Source organism: Betta splendens, chromosome 19, assembly GCF_900634795.4.
Source record: "Betta splendens chromosome 19, fBetSpl5.4, whole genome shotgun sequence".
NCBI lineage: Eukaryota > Metazoa > Chordata > Actinopteri > Anabantiformes > Osphronemidae > Betta > Betta splendens.
In genome coordinates this window covers 6,966,669-6,981,389 of record NC_040898.2, presented here as the reverse complement: position 1 = coordinate 6,981,389, position 14,721 = coordinate 6,966,669, and the positions used below count along the sequence as shown (strand labels likewise).

The window sequence follows — 14,721 nt, the reverse complement described above, 5'->3', positions numbered from 1 at the left end:
GGATTTTAATCTTTCCATGGGAACTTTATTTGTAGTCCTCGATAAAGATACAATATAATATTCATTGCCTTTAATCTTATCTTATATCCTAATATGAACATTCTAGTTAATTGCAATTTGTACAGCGTGTACATGGAGATTTGTAGTCATCAGTGGTAAGTCAGCTTCCTGGAACCATTCCGTGAGATGTGGAGATCTGGGGCCTGCACTAAAACGCCTGCATCTCCACCACCACCATGGTTGTAATGTTTCAGCCTCCATAAGTAAGTCAGCAAGTTAGTTTTATTGCTTCACCTCATAACAAGCGCAAGAGGAGCTATGTTCCAATTTGATGCCTATGTTACAGATAAATTATGCCACTTTAAAAGGTAAATATCTGCAAGAGTCTCCAGTGTTCCAGTTAGTTATAGGGCTGCCCCCGAACCCCTCGCACCCCAAAGGTGGCGAGTGGTTTAGCTTGCTGAGTTCCTAATGACCTTAGGGGTCAGGGAGCCGAGCCCGTCCTCCTCGCCTGACAATCGTGTGGTTGGTGGACACTTAACAATGTGACTCGTGGTTTGCCTCTGTGCGGCAGCTTGGTGAACCTGTGATCAGTTTAACTGTACAGTGCTATGACAGGCATTAAGGCTCATTGACAAACTGAAGCATATGGGCCGACGCTAACCTCACCGACTCATTTGATGATGTCTGTTTAGAAAATGAGCCTCAACTGTTAAACAGAACCTGCCAGGAACAGCACATTAGATGGACTATTTACATATACATTTACATTGTGGGACATAATGTCCAAAAGTAACTTCACATCATCAGGCAGTTAAGCAAAGACTGAGCCCCAGTTTGTCATTTCTTATATTTAAGTCTAAAAAACAAACATAATTTTCATTCTAAAAACCCAGAAGTCCATTTACCACTAATCACTGAAAAGTATTTTCCAAGAATCTAAATTAAAAACTATCCAGCAGCATATTAAAGACATTTAACAACCATGGTGCAGTTCCATTGCTGAATAAACATGCTAACATTACCAGAGGTACTAATCTTTTTTCCATTTGGGGTGGGGGGTTATATTATTTGGCATATTCTAACTTACATTTCTTGTGTCGTGAGTAACAAGCAAAGTGGCTCGTAATTTCAAAAAGGTTGAGTTCGGAACAGTGTTGAGAGGCGCAACAGACATTTAAATCCATCTTTAATTTGCCATGTAAATCTTCCTTTTATCTGGATGAACAGAAACGTCCTTTAAAAACGGCAAAGTGTGCCACCTCTGGGTTTTAGTAGATCAGATTTACAAGAACGGATGTACAAGCTAGAGCTAGCCGTGGAACGCGGGAAACGTACAGCCTCCCCCACCGCGTGTCGATAAAAATAACGCTCACGGATTGCACGCTGAAAACTGAAAAGGAAGCACTAAAGCCACGCTACCGTATCCATGAGCTTCCCAGAGAGAACATTTGCATACTCATCCCTTTACCATGAGTGAAGGTGCTCAACAACTTATATGTAAAGACTGTGTGTGCGTGTTTAGAGAGCAGGTCTACCAGTATACATCTGTACATGCTGAAGGTGAACACACATATGCATACATACAGTCCACAATATACAATCCAATAGGTGGATGTTTTTGTTCATACATCATGAGCATCAGTGTTCAACATTTTATTTGGTAGAGTCTGTATTAGTGTACAATGAGAAATATATATATATATATATATATATATATATATATATATATATATATATATATATATATATATATATATATATAAATATATATATATATATATATATATATATATAAATAAACTTTATCTCACGTAAAAGTATGCATTGCATTTTACTAAGAATGTTTCTCTGGCTGAAGATGAACATTAATATTTTAGGTTTGTCTGACTTTAAACGTGGTAATGGAAGGTAAAGGGTTAGCAATACTCTCATTGCACTGTTTTTTTTTTTTGGAAACGATTCCTTTGTTCTTTGGAACATGAATAATCATTAGATATCTTTAAGGGCTAAGATGTCAAGTGCTGCATCACAAAGCTTAGTGTCGACCCACTGCACGTTGGGTAACCTCCTGCTGCCGACCCGCCAGCCTAGCGCAGTCAGTCCACGTACATGGGGGAGATGGGCGAGGCAGGGATTTGATCCAGGATGCGGCACACGTAGATGGCGACATCCACATAACGCTCCTCATACATCAGAATGAAGGAGTGTTTCTGGGAGAGAGCAGAGAACACAAAGAGGGTCAGGCTGGTTTGAGCTTGGCAAAATAAAACATCATAGACTGATATGTCAATTCTCAAACTGCCAGTTAGACTTACCAGAAGCTCTCTGTACTTTGGCCTTTTTGATTCATCCTTTGTAAGGCTGGACCAAAAAGAGAATCAAATACCATGAGAATAAAAAATATAAACACACTCCATTAATATAAAAACTCAAGAACCACATTTCTACATGTATTTTAAAATACTCAAACTTCCAGAAGGCCTACCATAGATTAACAAAGTTGATGAACTTGGGGGAGAACTGTCTCTCCTCGGAGTTGCTGAGCTGAGGGGGTTCTCCTTTCACCACTTGCGTCAGCTGATCAAATACACTATTCCACTTGGGATAAGGAAATCTTCCAGTGGCTAGCTCATACTGAAATCAAACACAACCCACACTTTTACCAGTTTGGCCTACTCAACAGCTCCACACAGTCAGAATTACTCAGACGCATCAAAGTCTTTCATGATAACGACGGTGTTATTTAGCTTACCAGGGTAATGCCCAAGCTCCACACATCAGATCGGACATCATAGCCTTGTCTAGACGCACTGGGGTCGATCCTCTCAGGCTGGACAATAATAAGAAAGGTAAAGGTGTGGAAGGACATTCAAAGCCACTAGAGGTCAAATAATGTTTGGCGTTATAAAAATGATATAGTGCATTCTAACATATGGAACCTATTGTTTTTTTTAACAGTGCGAATCCAGTTAGGGGTTGAATTGTGACTGAAGCAAAGAACAAAAGTGACACCTACTGGACAATGAATGACCTACACACAACTATTATCACCACGTCTGTCCTTTAGGCCAGCTTCTTCATTCCTATTTTCATTCAGCAGAATCAACCTTTGGATCGGCCTTTTTGGTTTCCTCTAATAGAAAGTACAATGGTTACTTACTGCCATGTAGGGCCTGCAGCCTGCATCCCTGGTTTTAGCTATGGAGTCCACCAGCTGCCCGCTGATACCAAAATCACACAGCTTGATATTACCCTTTCGGTCCATTAGAATGTTGGAAGGTTTGATGTCTGCAACAATAAATGCACAGAAACTCCAACATGGATGTTTTGATATTGGAAAAAGTCATCATGTCCAAAGCTCTTCTAAGAAAAAAAAACTATAGGAATGACTAAATAATCTTCATCAACTGTTCCTGTCCTACACAGTAAACGATGACCAACATTGAGGAAACAAACTCACCTCTGTGAATTATTTTCAAGTTTTCTTTTAAGTGGTTCAGTGCTTTAACGGTCTATTGAAGACAAACAGAAAAAAAAAACACTTATCAGTTCTAACAGTTTCGACAACACATACATGATCTTTCAGGACTTCACTGAACACCACACACTACACATGCAGAATGATGACTTAGTTGCACCAGGAGCCAAGCTGTAGCTATGGATTATACCTACAGCAGGAAGTTCTGGCTAGCTCGTAGTTTAAACATTTTTTTCTCCCTTATCACTTTGTATGTTTATTTTTTAGATAACCAGGAAATTGCAAACATTGCCATTATTTGTTTTCCTGCATATGCAGTGTCAAATCGAGATAAATCGGAAATAAGTGAATCGTCTACTAACCGCTAATGTTATTTTGCCTAATATTTCCTCTGGAATGACGTCATCTGATGCAGAATATACATATTTGTAGAATTTGTCTAATGAGGTAGACATAAGCTCCATACAAATCCAGCAATCTCCCTGAAACAAAGAGTCAAAGATTAGTGTCTCCAAAAAACTCATATCTAAAGTATATACATGAACAATGCTTTGGTGCATTTGAGGATAATAAGTTGGATTGTCCGACCTCTCTGAAGAGGGCGCCGTAGAACTGAACAATGTATGGACAGTCACTACTCCTCATCACCACGTCAAGATCCATCAGCAGCTGCTTCTGCTCCTTCTCATCCACAGTGGAGCGAATCCTCTGGAAAACACACAAAACATACATTTCTGATGCTCTACATTCGGCTTTCTGGGTTGTTCATTATGGTACGATTGTAAATTGCTCTTAAGCAAGGCACCTTCACAGCCATGATCTGGCCCGTGGGTTTGTGGACCATCTTGTTCACAGAGCCGTATGCTCCGCGACCAATCTCCCCAAGATCTCCCAGATCCTCCGCAGTGAAGTCGCAATGCTGCTCTGGCGAGATCTTCAGCTTCCCCGACGACTCGATACTGTGTGTCCGCAGGCGCTCTCTGGAGGAGGTCAGTGGAGGGTAGGATGAGGTAACATAGAAGAGACAGTAGGAAGCAGGATATGAGAAGACACATTATAGGTTACGGTGAATATGGTTCATGTTTAACCAGTTACATTTGTGTAAGTATTAACCTATAAAAGGTTCAATAATGCTGATCTGGAGAGTTCAGGTACTCTGAGGCTGCTGACAAAAGCACCATGATGAATCTGAAAATGTTTAGGCATGACAGTGAAATAGAAAACTCTGAAAGCCTCTTTTTTCCCCATTGAAGAAAGTCTGTTCAACATCCGTGCAGCAGATTACATCACAGCTTCCAGTTCACAAGAAAGAGGCCTAAGAATCTGTTAGTTTGTTCAAAGCTTTGTGCCCAAACAACAAAATTCACAATATTTAGATTTAAAAGAAGCAGACATATATGCTGTGCGGATGATCTGGATCCGTAACAGATGCAGGGTGTGACTGTTTTTCAGTTTGATTCAGTCTTTTTTTTTTTTTCCTTGTGGCTGAGAGGAGATAAACAACTTGTTTAATAATGTGGTTGGGAGGGGTCATAATCTATTCAACGTTATTCAATGAGTGGAGCTTAAAAAATGAATATAGCAATAAACAAACTGGGCTTAACTGTGCATTTATATCAACCATCATTTCTTGTACAGATAACAGTGCCACAAAAGCTGATTCGCTCTGATCCACAGGTGAACAGTGGGTGACAGGACAAACAATGCTGCTGGGCAACAAAGGCACAGAACAAACAAAGACAGATTTGAAAGTGCTTTAAAATTGACCACTTCAATATTTTCTTTCATGAGAAAGGCGCATAAAAAAATGGAACTCTAAGCTCCACATTAAACTCTCCACATGTTGGAGACAGCCCAAAGATGAAACGTACATGTGTCCTGCATGTGTGTAGCTCTGACGCCTCTACTCACATGTGGGGGTTCTGGAAAGAGGGAGCCATCGGATTGATCGGGAGCCTGGAGGTGGGTTTCACTGGAGGGTTGGCGAAGTTCAGCTTCAGGGCTTTGCGTTTACCTGGCGGAGCGAGAGGAGAAACACATCCAGATTCCCACAACATGCACACCACACTGTGGGTTCAACCAGCTGGTGCAAACAGAGGCTACATGTGTGATCAAACGCTTGTCGTACCCTCAGGAACATTTGCCTGTGCACACTTGAGATAACCCTGTACTGCACAGTATTGTGGCTCATACAATAAAATTATAATCACAGGCCAATGAAGGAGGGCGTTGCTGTTGCCCAACGTTTAGTAAGTTGGGTTATCTCAAGCTTGTCTCAAGATCACAGAAAGCACAAAATGCATTCTGAGCACAAGCAAAGTGACCACATGGACATGGATTCCCAATGTTTGTACTCGACACATTAAGCCATTCCTGCAGGGTACGGACAGTGGGAACCCGCGTGTAATAGATTTCTGCTGAAAATCTGCCTTGCGATACCAAAGCAACCCAACACTCAAAGCACTCGATTCCGCTTCAAGGCTGATTTCAGCGGCATGTGAGGAGTGTTTGTTTTGATCCATCTCTAGAATATAATGTGTAAGGTGCTATGGTTAAGTGTTGAGTCCTTTTTTCCTGTGCCTTGTTCAACCAGCTCTGGGGTGCAAACAGAGATCCCTTAACCTCTAAGCCCCAGTGCAAACGAATCTTTGCCAGTCATAACCAGTGACAGTTCATAGCAGTGAACAGTGGACAGACTCCCCAACTACCAGAAAACCATACAGGCTGTTTCAGTAGTTTATGGTGGCTTCCTTTCACCTGTTCCGCACATTTAAATACGAGCATGAGTGACTAGGCGGCATTGAACAGATGTGTTGCCCAACTGAAAGGCAGTGAAGAAAGGAAACCCCTTAAGACCACTGAGGATCACCCACAAAGAGTAGAGGTCGGTGTGCTTTGTGTGCGAGTCTATTGCTTACTTTGGGAAACTCCAGACAGGCTTATCTGAAACCCTGAAGTAAAGAAAAAACAACTTCTTAGGGCTTGTTTAAATGTGAGTGGGTCATTTTTAACAGGCGCCATCACGGCAATAGTCAACGTTGGAAGTGGAAAACAGGGTGGGCCACTTCTACTATGCTTCGGCCAGTAAATGAAACTGGCTGGGTCTGGGTCAGTGCACTGCCATGCAACCGTATGCCGACTCGGTGTGGTTCCATTGTACTTTCAGCGGAATGAGGAACAATTGGGTTTACTCAAAATTGCCTTAATAGCAGAATGTGTTTTACGACGACTGATGATTGGTTTGGTTCCTCTGTACTTACGCTTTTTACAGAACTGGAAGAGGTGCCGAGATCACTTTTGTTTCACTTGTATAAGCTACTGCTATGCTGCTGCTGTTCTTCTGGCTTATGCCTTGTGCAAACATTACTGTGCATGAACCATGTTCCACTACCAGCTGTTAGATAATGATTTTAAATATTAGCCATCTCGAAATGACCATTTAAAACTGGCCAATAAGCCTTTTTGGTACCAATGCTTCCAAACAGGACCGATCACACCAGCCTGGAATGTTGCGAGTGACTTTTTGTTTATAGGTACAAAGAGCCAGTGGAACAGCAAAAGCACAGCGGCATAACACTCAAGAAGTGGCACGTGTACAAAAATGATAATGAATTAATGAAAATAAAACACGGACACAGATCTGAGCTGATGAGGCAAACACTCCCATCCGGGTGTAGTATGCAGTATCAAATCTGGTCTCTATAAGCAGACACCTGAATAAAAGCATGCTGATAAGAAGAAAATAATGTAATAACTTGAACAAAAGGATCAACAGAAGAAGGTGGTGGATGGGGAACATTTCAAATGAGTCACAGTGTAAACAAATAGCCTTGAGCAGAGAATAAGACCTAGGAAAAGAAGTAGGAGTACCTGTTTCATTTTGACATCTCCAGCAGGTGTTGGTTTCTGTAAGGTTTAGATAGAACATTTGACACTACGTATCTGCCACAGGATGAGAACATGCAACTGTTACCACTGTCCTGCTGCTAATCAAGTTAGACTTGCTAAAAGTCCGTCACTCAGATAGATGCTGTGTCCGATGTTGGACCAAGCACCACCAGCACATCCATGGCTTTGCTCCACTTGATCTACAGCATTTTCAGAGTTTAGGTTTACAGTAAACTTGACTATTGAATAAAATGATCATGACTTGAATCATCGGGCAGAATTTTGGCTTGTTACAAAACAACAGCGGCGCAATAAGTCCGATTCGTAGCGTTAACGCGCATTCTTTAGCCGAGGCGTATTGGTGGTCCGATAATGGAATCAGAGTGGAATGTTACACATACATTGGATTGCCTCGTCAAACTTCATCCTTTTCTATCTTGTAATAGTACAGACACATCTAACCAGCTCGTTTCACATTAGCAAACCTTATGTGTTTGCACAACGCACATGTTAAACAGTGCTGAGTTAATTTTTTTCTGTGTTATGAATTGGGCAGAAATCTCGACAGGACTCACGTTAGCAACAGTAAACAGTGTTTAACAGGGGCATTTAAACACAACTGTTGTTACACAACGCCTTTATTTAAGATTGTTAATCTGAAGTATAATAGTAATACATTTTTTATTACAGACAGCGGTGTAGAAACACTGGTAACATTTATAGCAACGTAGGCCTTACCCTACTGTTGCTAACTGTTACTTGTAGCAGTCCGGTGCTAATAATTTAGGTAAACAGACAATTATTAATTTAATTAACTTTAACAACTAACATTTTAGTGCACTGTGCTTTGCTATGATGAGACTCATGAAGGAAAGAAAGAAAACAGAAAGGTAGCAAATCACTGTGCCCCTACAGGCCCGAGGGTTCGGTAACTACACACACGGTACTGTATCATTTTGCTATTGCTAGCCCGCTAGCTAGCCTGATAGCATCGGTGGGCTACTTTAAGATAGTCAAAGAACGTCAAAGCAATAACGGAAACGGCGCACACCTTCTGAATAAGGGCGAAACAATGGGCTATTCGCGCTGTAACCCTAGTTAGCTCAAAAAGCCTACTGCTTTTTGTACCAACATCCAATAAACTTTACCCAACGTCTGCCTTTAGCGACTACATGAGCAGATTATCTATTAATGCTGACTTATTCATTTTATTCATAAGGTACTAACTATTACACTGCATGGCCAAAATGTGGGGTTTGTTTTGAAAGGTCTGACCGGAAACAAGTAGTTATTGTGCCCGACTTGACTACGCTTTTCCTGCTTCTGGGAAGCTATTTCTTACTAGCTCCAGTCTCTCCAGTTGAACTAGAAGAGTATGAAACAAAGGCCATTGTCGCTAACCTTGCATGCTGCTGCTCTGTATCTGCTGGTGAAGTTGGTGCGACGTCGATCCTAGGGTGCTGTTGCTAGAGCTTGTGGAGTTGCTGTCAGAACTGGGAGTCGCCATTGTTGTGTTGGATTCCGGCAGCAGCACTCGGGCTGCAATGCAGAGCAAAACTTCGCCCTCTCTGCCTCCAGACGGGACACTGTACTACTTGAACGCAGCAGTCGCACCACGGCCACGTCTGTGGCGCTGTTGCGTTTAGGGGCTATCGGAAATAAGCCGCACAAACTACTTCAAATCACAGTCATGTCATGTTTGACAAGCTTGTCAAACTAGTCATGTGGCCGCTAATCATTACACATATCATGTTAATTGTGACTTCAAAATAAATCTCGAACACAACTGTAGGTATATATTTGTACAGTTACAGGGTTGCGTTTAAAATAGTTTATTATATGTGGAAAAAGTAATAATAACAAAGTTAGTATTAGCAAAGGTTTAATCAGTGGCTTAACAAAGTGTACAGTTCGTTCAGAAACAATATTTACATTTCCCTATGCAACTTGAATGCAGCAGATTCACCAAAATAAAACGTGTCAAAAAGTAGGTATTATTAGCAGTATAGTGTGCTGATATATTTCAAGTAATTTCTCACTTCTCTGCATAATACAATCCTGAAAAAAAATAAACTGTTGAGGTGCAACATGCAAATAGAAAGCGAGTGAAAAGCCAAAAAAAAAAAAAAAAACACTGTATTCATAGCATCTTTGTGCATTAATATGCAAATGTCCCCATAAAAGATTCAAGATTTAAAATCCAACCTCCAGGATAAATAAAACATAAGTGCAATTAAAAAATGAGGTATTGTAGTGTGTACCTGTAGAGGGATGTGAGCATGTCTGCATCTTCAAAAACTGGCTAAAAAGTTTGTGGAGATCTTAGAAAGGACAATTACAGTACTCAGATATATGAATTATTACAATGTTTAAATGAATTCCCTGTCTTAAAAATGCGAAATATTTCATCTGAAAAAAAGATAACAGCTTGGTTATGGGATAAATATGGATGCCTGTATAATTAATTGTAAAGTGCATCATATCAAATTTGCTGACTTCTTCAGAGAACAAGCCAACCTTCCTCTAAAAGATCCTGCCTGGATCCTGCCTTTGAAAATATCTGGCTTCACAGCAGAGATATTTCCAGCAGCCCATTACTCAAAGTGTCATCTACTGTTTAATCCATGATCGATATCATTTCAAGGAAAGAGAAGCACGTTATCCATGATCCGCCCGCTCCCCTTCAGCACCATCCTGTCCTTGTACACGGACACAATGCCGAAGGCGTTGCTGTTGGGTGGCGTCTCAATCACGCCCTCCAACGTCAGGTGGTGCACTGCCGTCTCTTTATCGCAGCAGTATCCTCCATCGTGGTCATGTCCGGCTATAAAGCACACTACACTGCTGTGGGAGCGTATGACGGCGAGGACCTCGTCGTAGTTCCAGGCAAGGCAGATGGGGGTTGTGGAGCAGGGGTGGACTGGGAGGTGGCCTCAAGAAACACAACGAGGGGTTCGTTTCAGTCAAACGGTCAAATTTGAGCTGTGCTGCATCTTTGTTCTACTCAGATGAATGTGTTTAGTGAGAGATTCCATTAGAATCTGGAATATCCAAAAAAGCTACAGATGTTACTTACTGAGAATTGTGACTCTCTCCTGCTTCTCATCAGCTGTGGACAGCACAGAATCTAACCAGCCCAGCTGGTCTTTACTGAAGCCACCGTTGAACATGGTGAACCTCTGCTGTAGACCCACATATACTGGAACAAAGAAGCAGGTTATGTTGGTTTTCCTGTCTAAAAGTGCTACATTCTAAAGAAAATGTATTTATTGGTGGTATATTTCCTGACTACAAGCAAAAAATATATACTATTGCTGCTTTCTAGAGTAAAAATATATTTTTTTAAAAGTTTATATTTTAATTCATATAAATCATCATGCAGTACCTGGGGGGCAGTTGAGATCCTCGTTGGCGTTGTATTGCTTTATTATGTCCATAGCGCTGCGGTACTGTTCACTGGACTCCTCTCTGCCCAGCAGGCTGACGTCATAAGCGTCCAGTACCACAAACCTGAAGCCCGGGACCGGGCTAAAGTGGTAGGCGTAGACGTCGGAACCGAGCCGTGCCGCGCCGAAGCTGCTGTCGTCGCGCACCGCGCTGCTGTTGAGCCGTGAACGCAGCAGCGCGCTCCGGCTGAAGTTATACAACTCGTGGTTCCCCCACACATGGTGCAGCTCCGCGGGGCCGGAGCTCAACTCCCTGAGCACCGTGTCCAGCGCTTCCTCCGAGGTGCCGTCGCGTTTGTTGAAGCCGTCGATGATGTCGCCCAGCTGCAGGATGAAGTCCGGCTTCACGGCGGACTCCGACCAACTGTCCAGCGCGTTTCTTACCAGCTTAAGGCTGCTGCGGTAGTACCGCATCCTCGTCTGGTTGTAATTGTATCCGTCGTCGATGTCCGCGTACTGGATGTCAGCGATCACACCGAAAGTAAACAGCGGCGTTTGTTCGGCGGACTCGTCCATTTTTAATCAAACAGCTGATGTCTGCGCGTGTTTACCGTATGTGGCGATGAGCTTCCTGATCAGGAAACGGCAACACCTGTGTCCTTTTAAATAGTCGTAACTAGGAGTAGGCAATCTGGGCCACTGTCGTCCAACTGTCCCACCTTTCCGAACTACAACTGATTAACTTGATCAGGTTCGTCCATTCCTGCGGTCAATAAGTCGTCACCTCCAAGATCACAGTCAAACCAAATGCCGCGTTTCCTTACTGTGCATTTTTTACAGTACTTACGGTACGGATGCGTCAAGGGACCAAAATACATAGTATTTACGCTTTGACTCCGGAAAGGATCAGTACTCAAATATATTAGAAACAATTCAAATGTAAAATGGACACAAATTAAATCTTAAATCTAAGATTAAAAATGTTAATATATCCTCATTGCTTTTAACCCAACCTTTTATTTTAAGATATCTGGAAATGTTATTTGTGTGTCTGGTAATAAAATCGAAGCCAAACCTGTCTGATACATGTAGAGATATTTGGGGTAAAAAAAAGTCCTCAAGAGGTGATGTGAGTTATTCGAAGGCTTGGAGGAGCTAAACTTGTAACGTACAAATGTACCTTACATTCACATATACGTTTTGCTAAAATTTAGGGTCAGACACGAACACCCTGATGCACAGCTACTGTAATCCAAGTAACACTCACTTCAAAATATCAAACCTAACACATTCTTAGAATTTCTATTTACATATTTAATAATATCCATACAACAGGTTAGATACAGTATTATGGATTGATCACACAGTTCAGTCTCCCACTCTCTTTTCTGCAGAAACTGATTTTTGCCCCGAACAGACGAAACAGAAGACAGACACAACACTGACTTGAGTGCATATTTTTTCCTGCATCTTACTTTCAGAATGTATTTGGTCACCTCCAAAATATAGATTGCATCTAGACAAAATAAAATCATACAACTTAACTGTTAGTTTAAGTTAACAATGAACTTAAACTTACAATATGACCTTAAAATCATATTGAAGGAGGAAAAAGAGAATAGTAGCTTAAAAAAAAATTTATATTGACAAAATTTTGCTGTGTGAGCTTTGACTTGTTTTTCTGTAAATCTTAGCTACGCCTCTTGCCAAAGTTCACTGTGTCACACTAGTAGTACATTTGGGAATCCACTTTGGGAGTGCATTCAACTCGTCCATTTCACCCTCCGCTTGATCCTGGAAAGAGTGGACAGAGATACAACATCTGCAAACTTCATGACACACTGCAGCTCACATCTCAACCAAAATGTATCAATACATTAGCTTGAATTTTTTTTTTCTAGCCCCCCTCATTTCCATTACAACAGGCAAGTGTACTGACAAGCAGCACTGACATATCTGTTACGAGCAAGCCAACATGCAAGACATGATGCCATTAAATGATCTACGGTATGGTTTCACTACAGGTAAAGTAGAAGGCACAGCATCAGCAGTACAACACCATTTCTGTTTCTCCTGTGTCCCTAAAGGCGATATATCCCTCTCCAGAGAGCAGATAGGATGACCTCTGACCTTTTAGATTTACATTATTCTCTTTAGCATCTGCCCTCTAAATATTTGGTGGCATACAGAAAGCAGAGGCAGAATGTAAAGTGGAAGTCATCCTAAAATCACCTTACACATTGAGCTAAAAAAACAAGATTGATTGATGTTGAATTACCTGCTTTGCCGCTTCATATTCGCCATGCTGCTCACAGCCAATGTCAAACACATACTTTCCTGGTCCATAGGGCTGCAAAATATGAACAGGGGCATAGACACTGTAACATGGAAAAACAACATCATCTATATAAAAATGGCAACATTACTACAAAAACGATCATAGGTTTTATGACCTAATCTGTAGCTTGTAAGAGCTATGAGCTATAAGCTGTATATATACACAGTATATCACAGTTTATAGTCTAAGTAAAATATTTAAAAGATCTGCAATAACCACTAGTGACATCATGCTACATCACAACAGCAAACACGACTTACCTTATTGTTAGTAAAGTTACCCTTGTATCTATGGTTACTGTAGATTAATTCTCCAGCTGCCTCCATCTTGCCATTGACCCATGTGCCGTTGAATTTTGAGCCACATTCGTGGTAATGGTAAATGCCCTGACCATGCCTGGCAATCAGTTAACAGATTTCATTTTCATATTTCCTTTAGTTATTGCATCAATTAATAAAGGAAATGATACATCAGGGCTACTATGTTGAAAGCTGTCTTTTAATTATTGTGGACCAAACAAAATTGTCTTCACATAACACTAGAACCATATTTCCAAAAAGCAACCACATTCTCATGTATTTTTCCTGTAATACTATGTTTGGGAGGGAATTTTTCTTATGAATACAGTATTTGATTTGAAATCTGACAGCTACATTACAAACTACATAGTACCTCATATGGCGCAGCCATTCCCCATCATAAATGTCTCCATTGGGGTAAGTGTAGACACCATGCCCATGTCTTAGGTCCTCCACCCACGAGCCTCGACAAACACAGAGACGGAACAGGAAGAGTTAAAGAAATCCAAAAGTTGGCAAAGGATGTACAGCAGCTTTATTATACCTTCATATTTAGAGCCATCTGGATAGTAGAAAGTACCCTGTCCTTGTTTCACACCCTGGTAATAATCTCCCACAAACTTTGCCCCATTCTTGAAGCGATATGTCCCCTATTGAAACAAAAAGTGTTAGTAAACATTTTTGTTAATAACAAAAAAATAATAATTGATGACATTATAGAATTATATATAAGTTTCATATTTGTGATTCTCGCATTGTTTGCTTTGTTATCAGCAAATCCTATTTTACGACAGGAGGATGTCATGCTTTTAAGTTCAGAATAAGCGCAAAATCCTACGTGTCCGTGTCTTTTGCCGTTCTGATACTGTCCGTGGTAAATGTCTCCGTTGGGCAGAACCGCTTTGCCGAATCCGTGCCTCTCTCCGGCTTGGTTTCTGTCCCCTTCATATTCCTGTGACAGTCGAGGAAACTAAATAAAGTCCGATATCCTGCACAAGTCTGACAGCTGTGACCTGAAAATAATGAACGCAGCAACCTAGCTAACGTCAGTTTGGAAAGAGTATTTACTGTAGCTACAGTAACTAGCTAGTAATTATGTTCGCTCACCCCGAGTTTACTTTGTTCATCCTCAAATTCAGAGTCTACATCCGACATTCTCCCGTTTTACGTTTGTGTCTAGATGACGCGATACGATTTACGTTGGTAATAATGAAGATGCTCCACCGACTTTGTGCGTGCCTGGCGCCTCTAAGTTGTCATGGCGACGACCCATCACACGTGACCAAGAGCCGCGGACCCGCCCCTCTCCTTACTAGTCACACGGGCGGG

The 14,721-nt window shown here is 41.4% G+C and overlaps 3 protein-coding genes across 7 annotated transcripts; all 3 read right to left on the bottom strand.

The window, feature by feature from the left end:
* Positions 1 to 3: 3 nt before the first annotated feature.
* On the bottom strand, positions 4 to 9,025 carry map2k4b (mitogen-activated protein kinase kinase 4b). 4 transcript variants are annotated; one of them, XM_029134564.3, is made up of 13 exons: positions 8,771 to 9,025; positions 7,352 to 7,387; positions 6,400 to 6,432; positions 5,393 to 5,495; positions 4,287 to 4,461; positions 4,070 to 4,189; positions 3,844 to 3,963; positions 3,464 to 3,515; positions 3,164 to 3,291; positions 2,756 to 2,833; positions 2,489 to 2,637; positions 2,319 to 2,364; positions 4 to 2,213 (listed from the first exon to the last, which is right to left on the bottom strand). In XM_029134564.3, the coding sequence occupies exons 1-13, from the start codon at positions 8,874 to 8,876 to the stop codon at positions 2,100 to 2,102; spliced, it is 1,260 nt and encodes a 419-aa protein (XP_028990397.1). In that variant the 5' UTR covers positions 8,877 to 9,025; the 3' UTR covers positions 4 to 2,099. The 4 variants fall into 4 exon arrangements, with proteins under 4 accessions (XP_028990397.1, XP_028990399.1, XP_028990398.1 ...); XM_029134566.3 differs by lacking the exon at positions 7,352 to 7,387; XM_029134565.3 differs by lacking the exon at positions 6,400 to 6,432 and having other exon boundaries at positions 8,771 to 9,023.
* A 209-nt stretch (positions 9,026 to 9,234) lies between these two features.
* adprm (ADP-ribose/CDP-alcohol diphosphatase, manganese-dependent) lies at positions 9,235 to 11,592 on the bottom strand. The gene is made up of 3 exons (XM_029134570.3): positions 10,755 to 11,592; positions 10,446 to 10,568; positions 9,235 to 10,301 (listed from the first exon to the last, which is right to left on the bottom strand). Exons 1-3 carry the CDS (start codon positions 11,329 to 11,331, stop codon positions 10,009 to 10,011), a joined length of 993 nt encoding a protein of 330 aa, XP_028990403.1. The 5' UTR covers positions 11,332 to 11,592; the 3' UTR covers positions 9,235 to 10,008.
* A 453-nt stretch (positions 11,593 to 12,045) lies between these two features.
* Positions 12,046 to 14,641, bottom strand: rsph1 (radial spoke head component 1). 2 transcript variants are annotated; one of them, XM_029134571.3, is made up of 7 exons: positions 14,500 to 14,641; positions 14,231 to 14,344; positions 13,937 to 14,042; positions 13,766 to 13,856; positions 13,354 to 13,489; positions 13,034 to 13,105; positions 12,046 to 12,549 (listed from the first exon to the last, which is right to left on the bottom strand). In XM_029134571.3, the coding sequence occupies exons 1-7, from the start codon at positions 14,545 to 14,547 to the stop codon at positions 12,469 to 12,471; spliced, it is 648 nt and encodes a 215-aa protein (XP_028990404.1). In that variant the 5' UTR covers positions 14,548 to 14,641; the 3' UTR covers positions 12,046 to 12,468. The 2 variants fall into 2 exon arrangements, with proteins under 2 accessions (XP_028990404.1, XP_028990405.1); XM_029134572.3 differs by lacking the exon at positions 13,354 to 13,489.
* Positions 14,642 to 14,721: the final 80 nt, after the last annotated feature.

What these genes read in the sequence shown, in the direction of transcription:
- map2k4b (XM_029134564.3), bottom strand. Translation starts at nt 8,876, where the DNA reads ATGGCGACTCCCAGTTCTGACAGCAACTCCACAAGCTCTAGCAACAGC. An exon ending in GCCAGATCATGGCTGTGAAG is followed by an intron (nt 4,190 to 4,286) that starts GTGCCTTGCTTA and finishes TGTGTTTTCCAG; the next exon opens with AGGATTCGCTCCACTGTGGA. An exon ending in GGAGCTTGGGCATTACCCTG is followed by an intron (nt 2,638 to 2,755) that starts GTAAGCTAAATA and finishes GTTTGATTTCAG; the next exon opens with TATGAGCTAGCCACTGGAAG.
- adprm (XM_029134570.3), bottom strand. Translation starts at nt 11,331, where the DNA reads ATGGACGAGTCCGCCGAACAAACGCCGCTGTTTACTTTCGGTGTGATC. An exon ending in GGATCTCAACTGCCCCCCAG is followed by an intron (nt 10,569 to 10,754) that starts GTACTGCATGAT and finishes TCTTTGTTCCAG; the next exon opens with TATATGTGGGTCTACAGCAG. An exon ending in GGAGAGAGTCACAATTCTCA is followed by an intron (nt 10,302 to 10,445) that starts GTAAGTAACATC and finishes GTGTTTCTTGAG; the next exon opens with GCCACCTCCCAGTCCACCCC.
- rsph1 (XM_029134571.3), bottom strand. Translation starts at nt 14,547, where the DNA reads ATGTCGGATGTAGACTCTGAATTTGAGGATGAACAAAGTAAACTCGGG. An exon ending in ATGAACAAAGTAAACTCGGG is followed by an intron (nt 14,345 to 14,499) that starts GTGAGCGAACAT and finishes CGACTGTCACAG; the next exon opens with GAATATGAAGGGGACAGAAA. An exon ending in AGATGGCTCTAAATATGAAG is followed by an intron (nt 13,857 to 13,936) that starts GTATAATAAAGC and finishes GTGTTTGTCGAG; the next exon opens with GCTCGTGGGTGGAGGACCTA.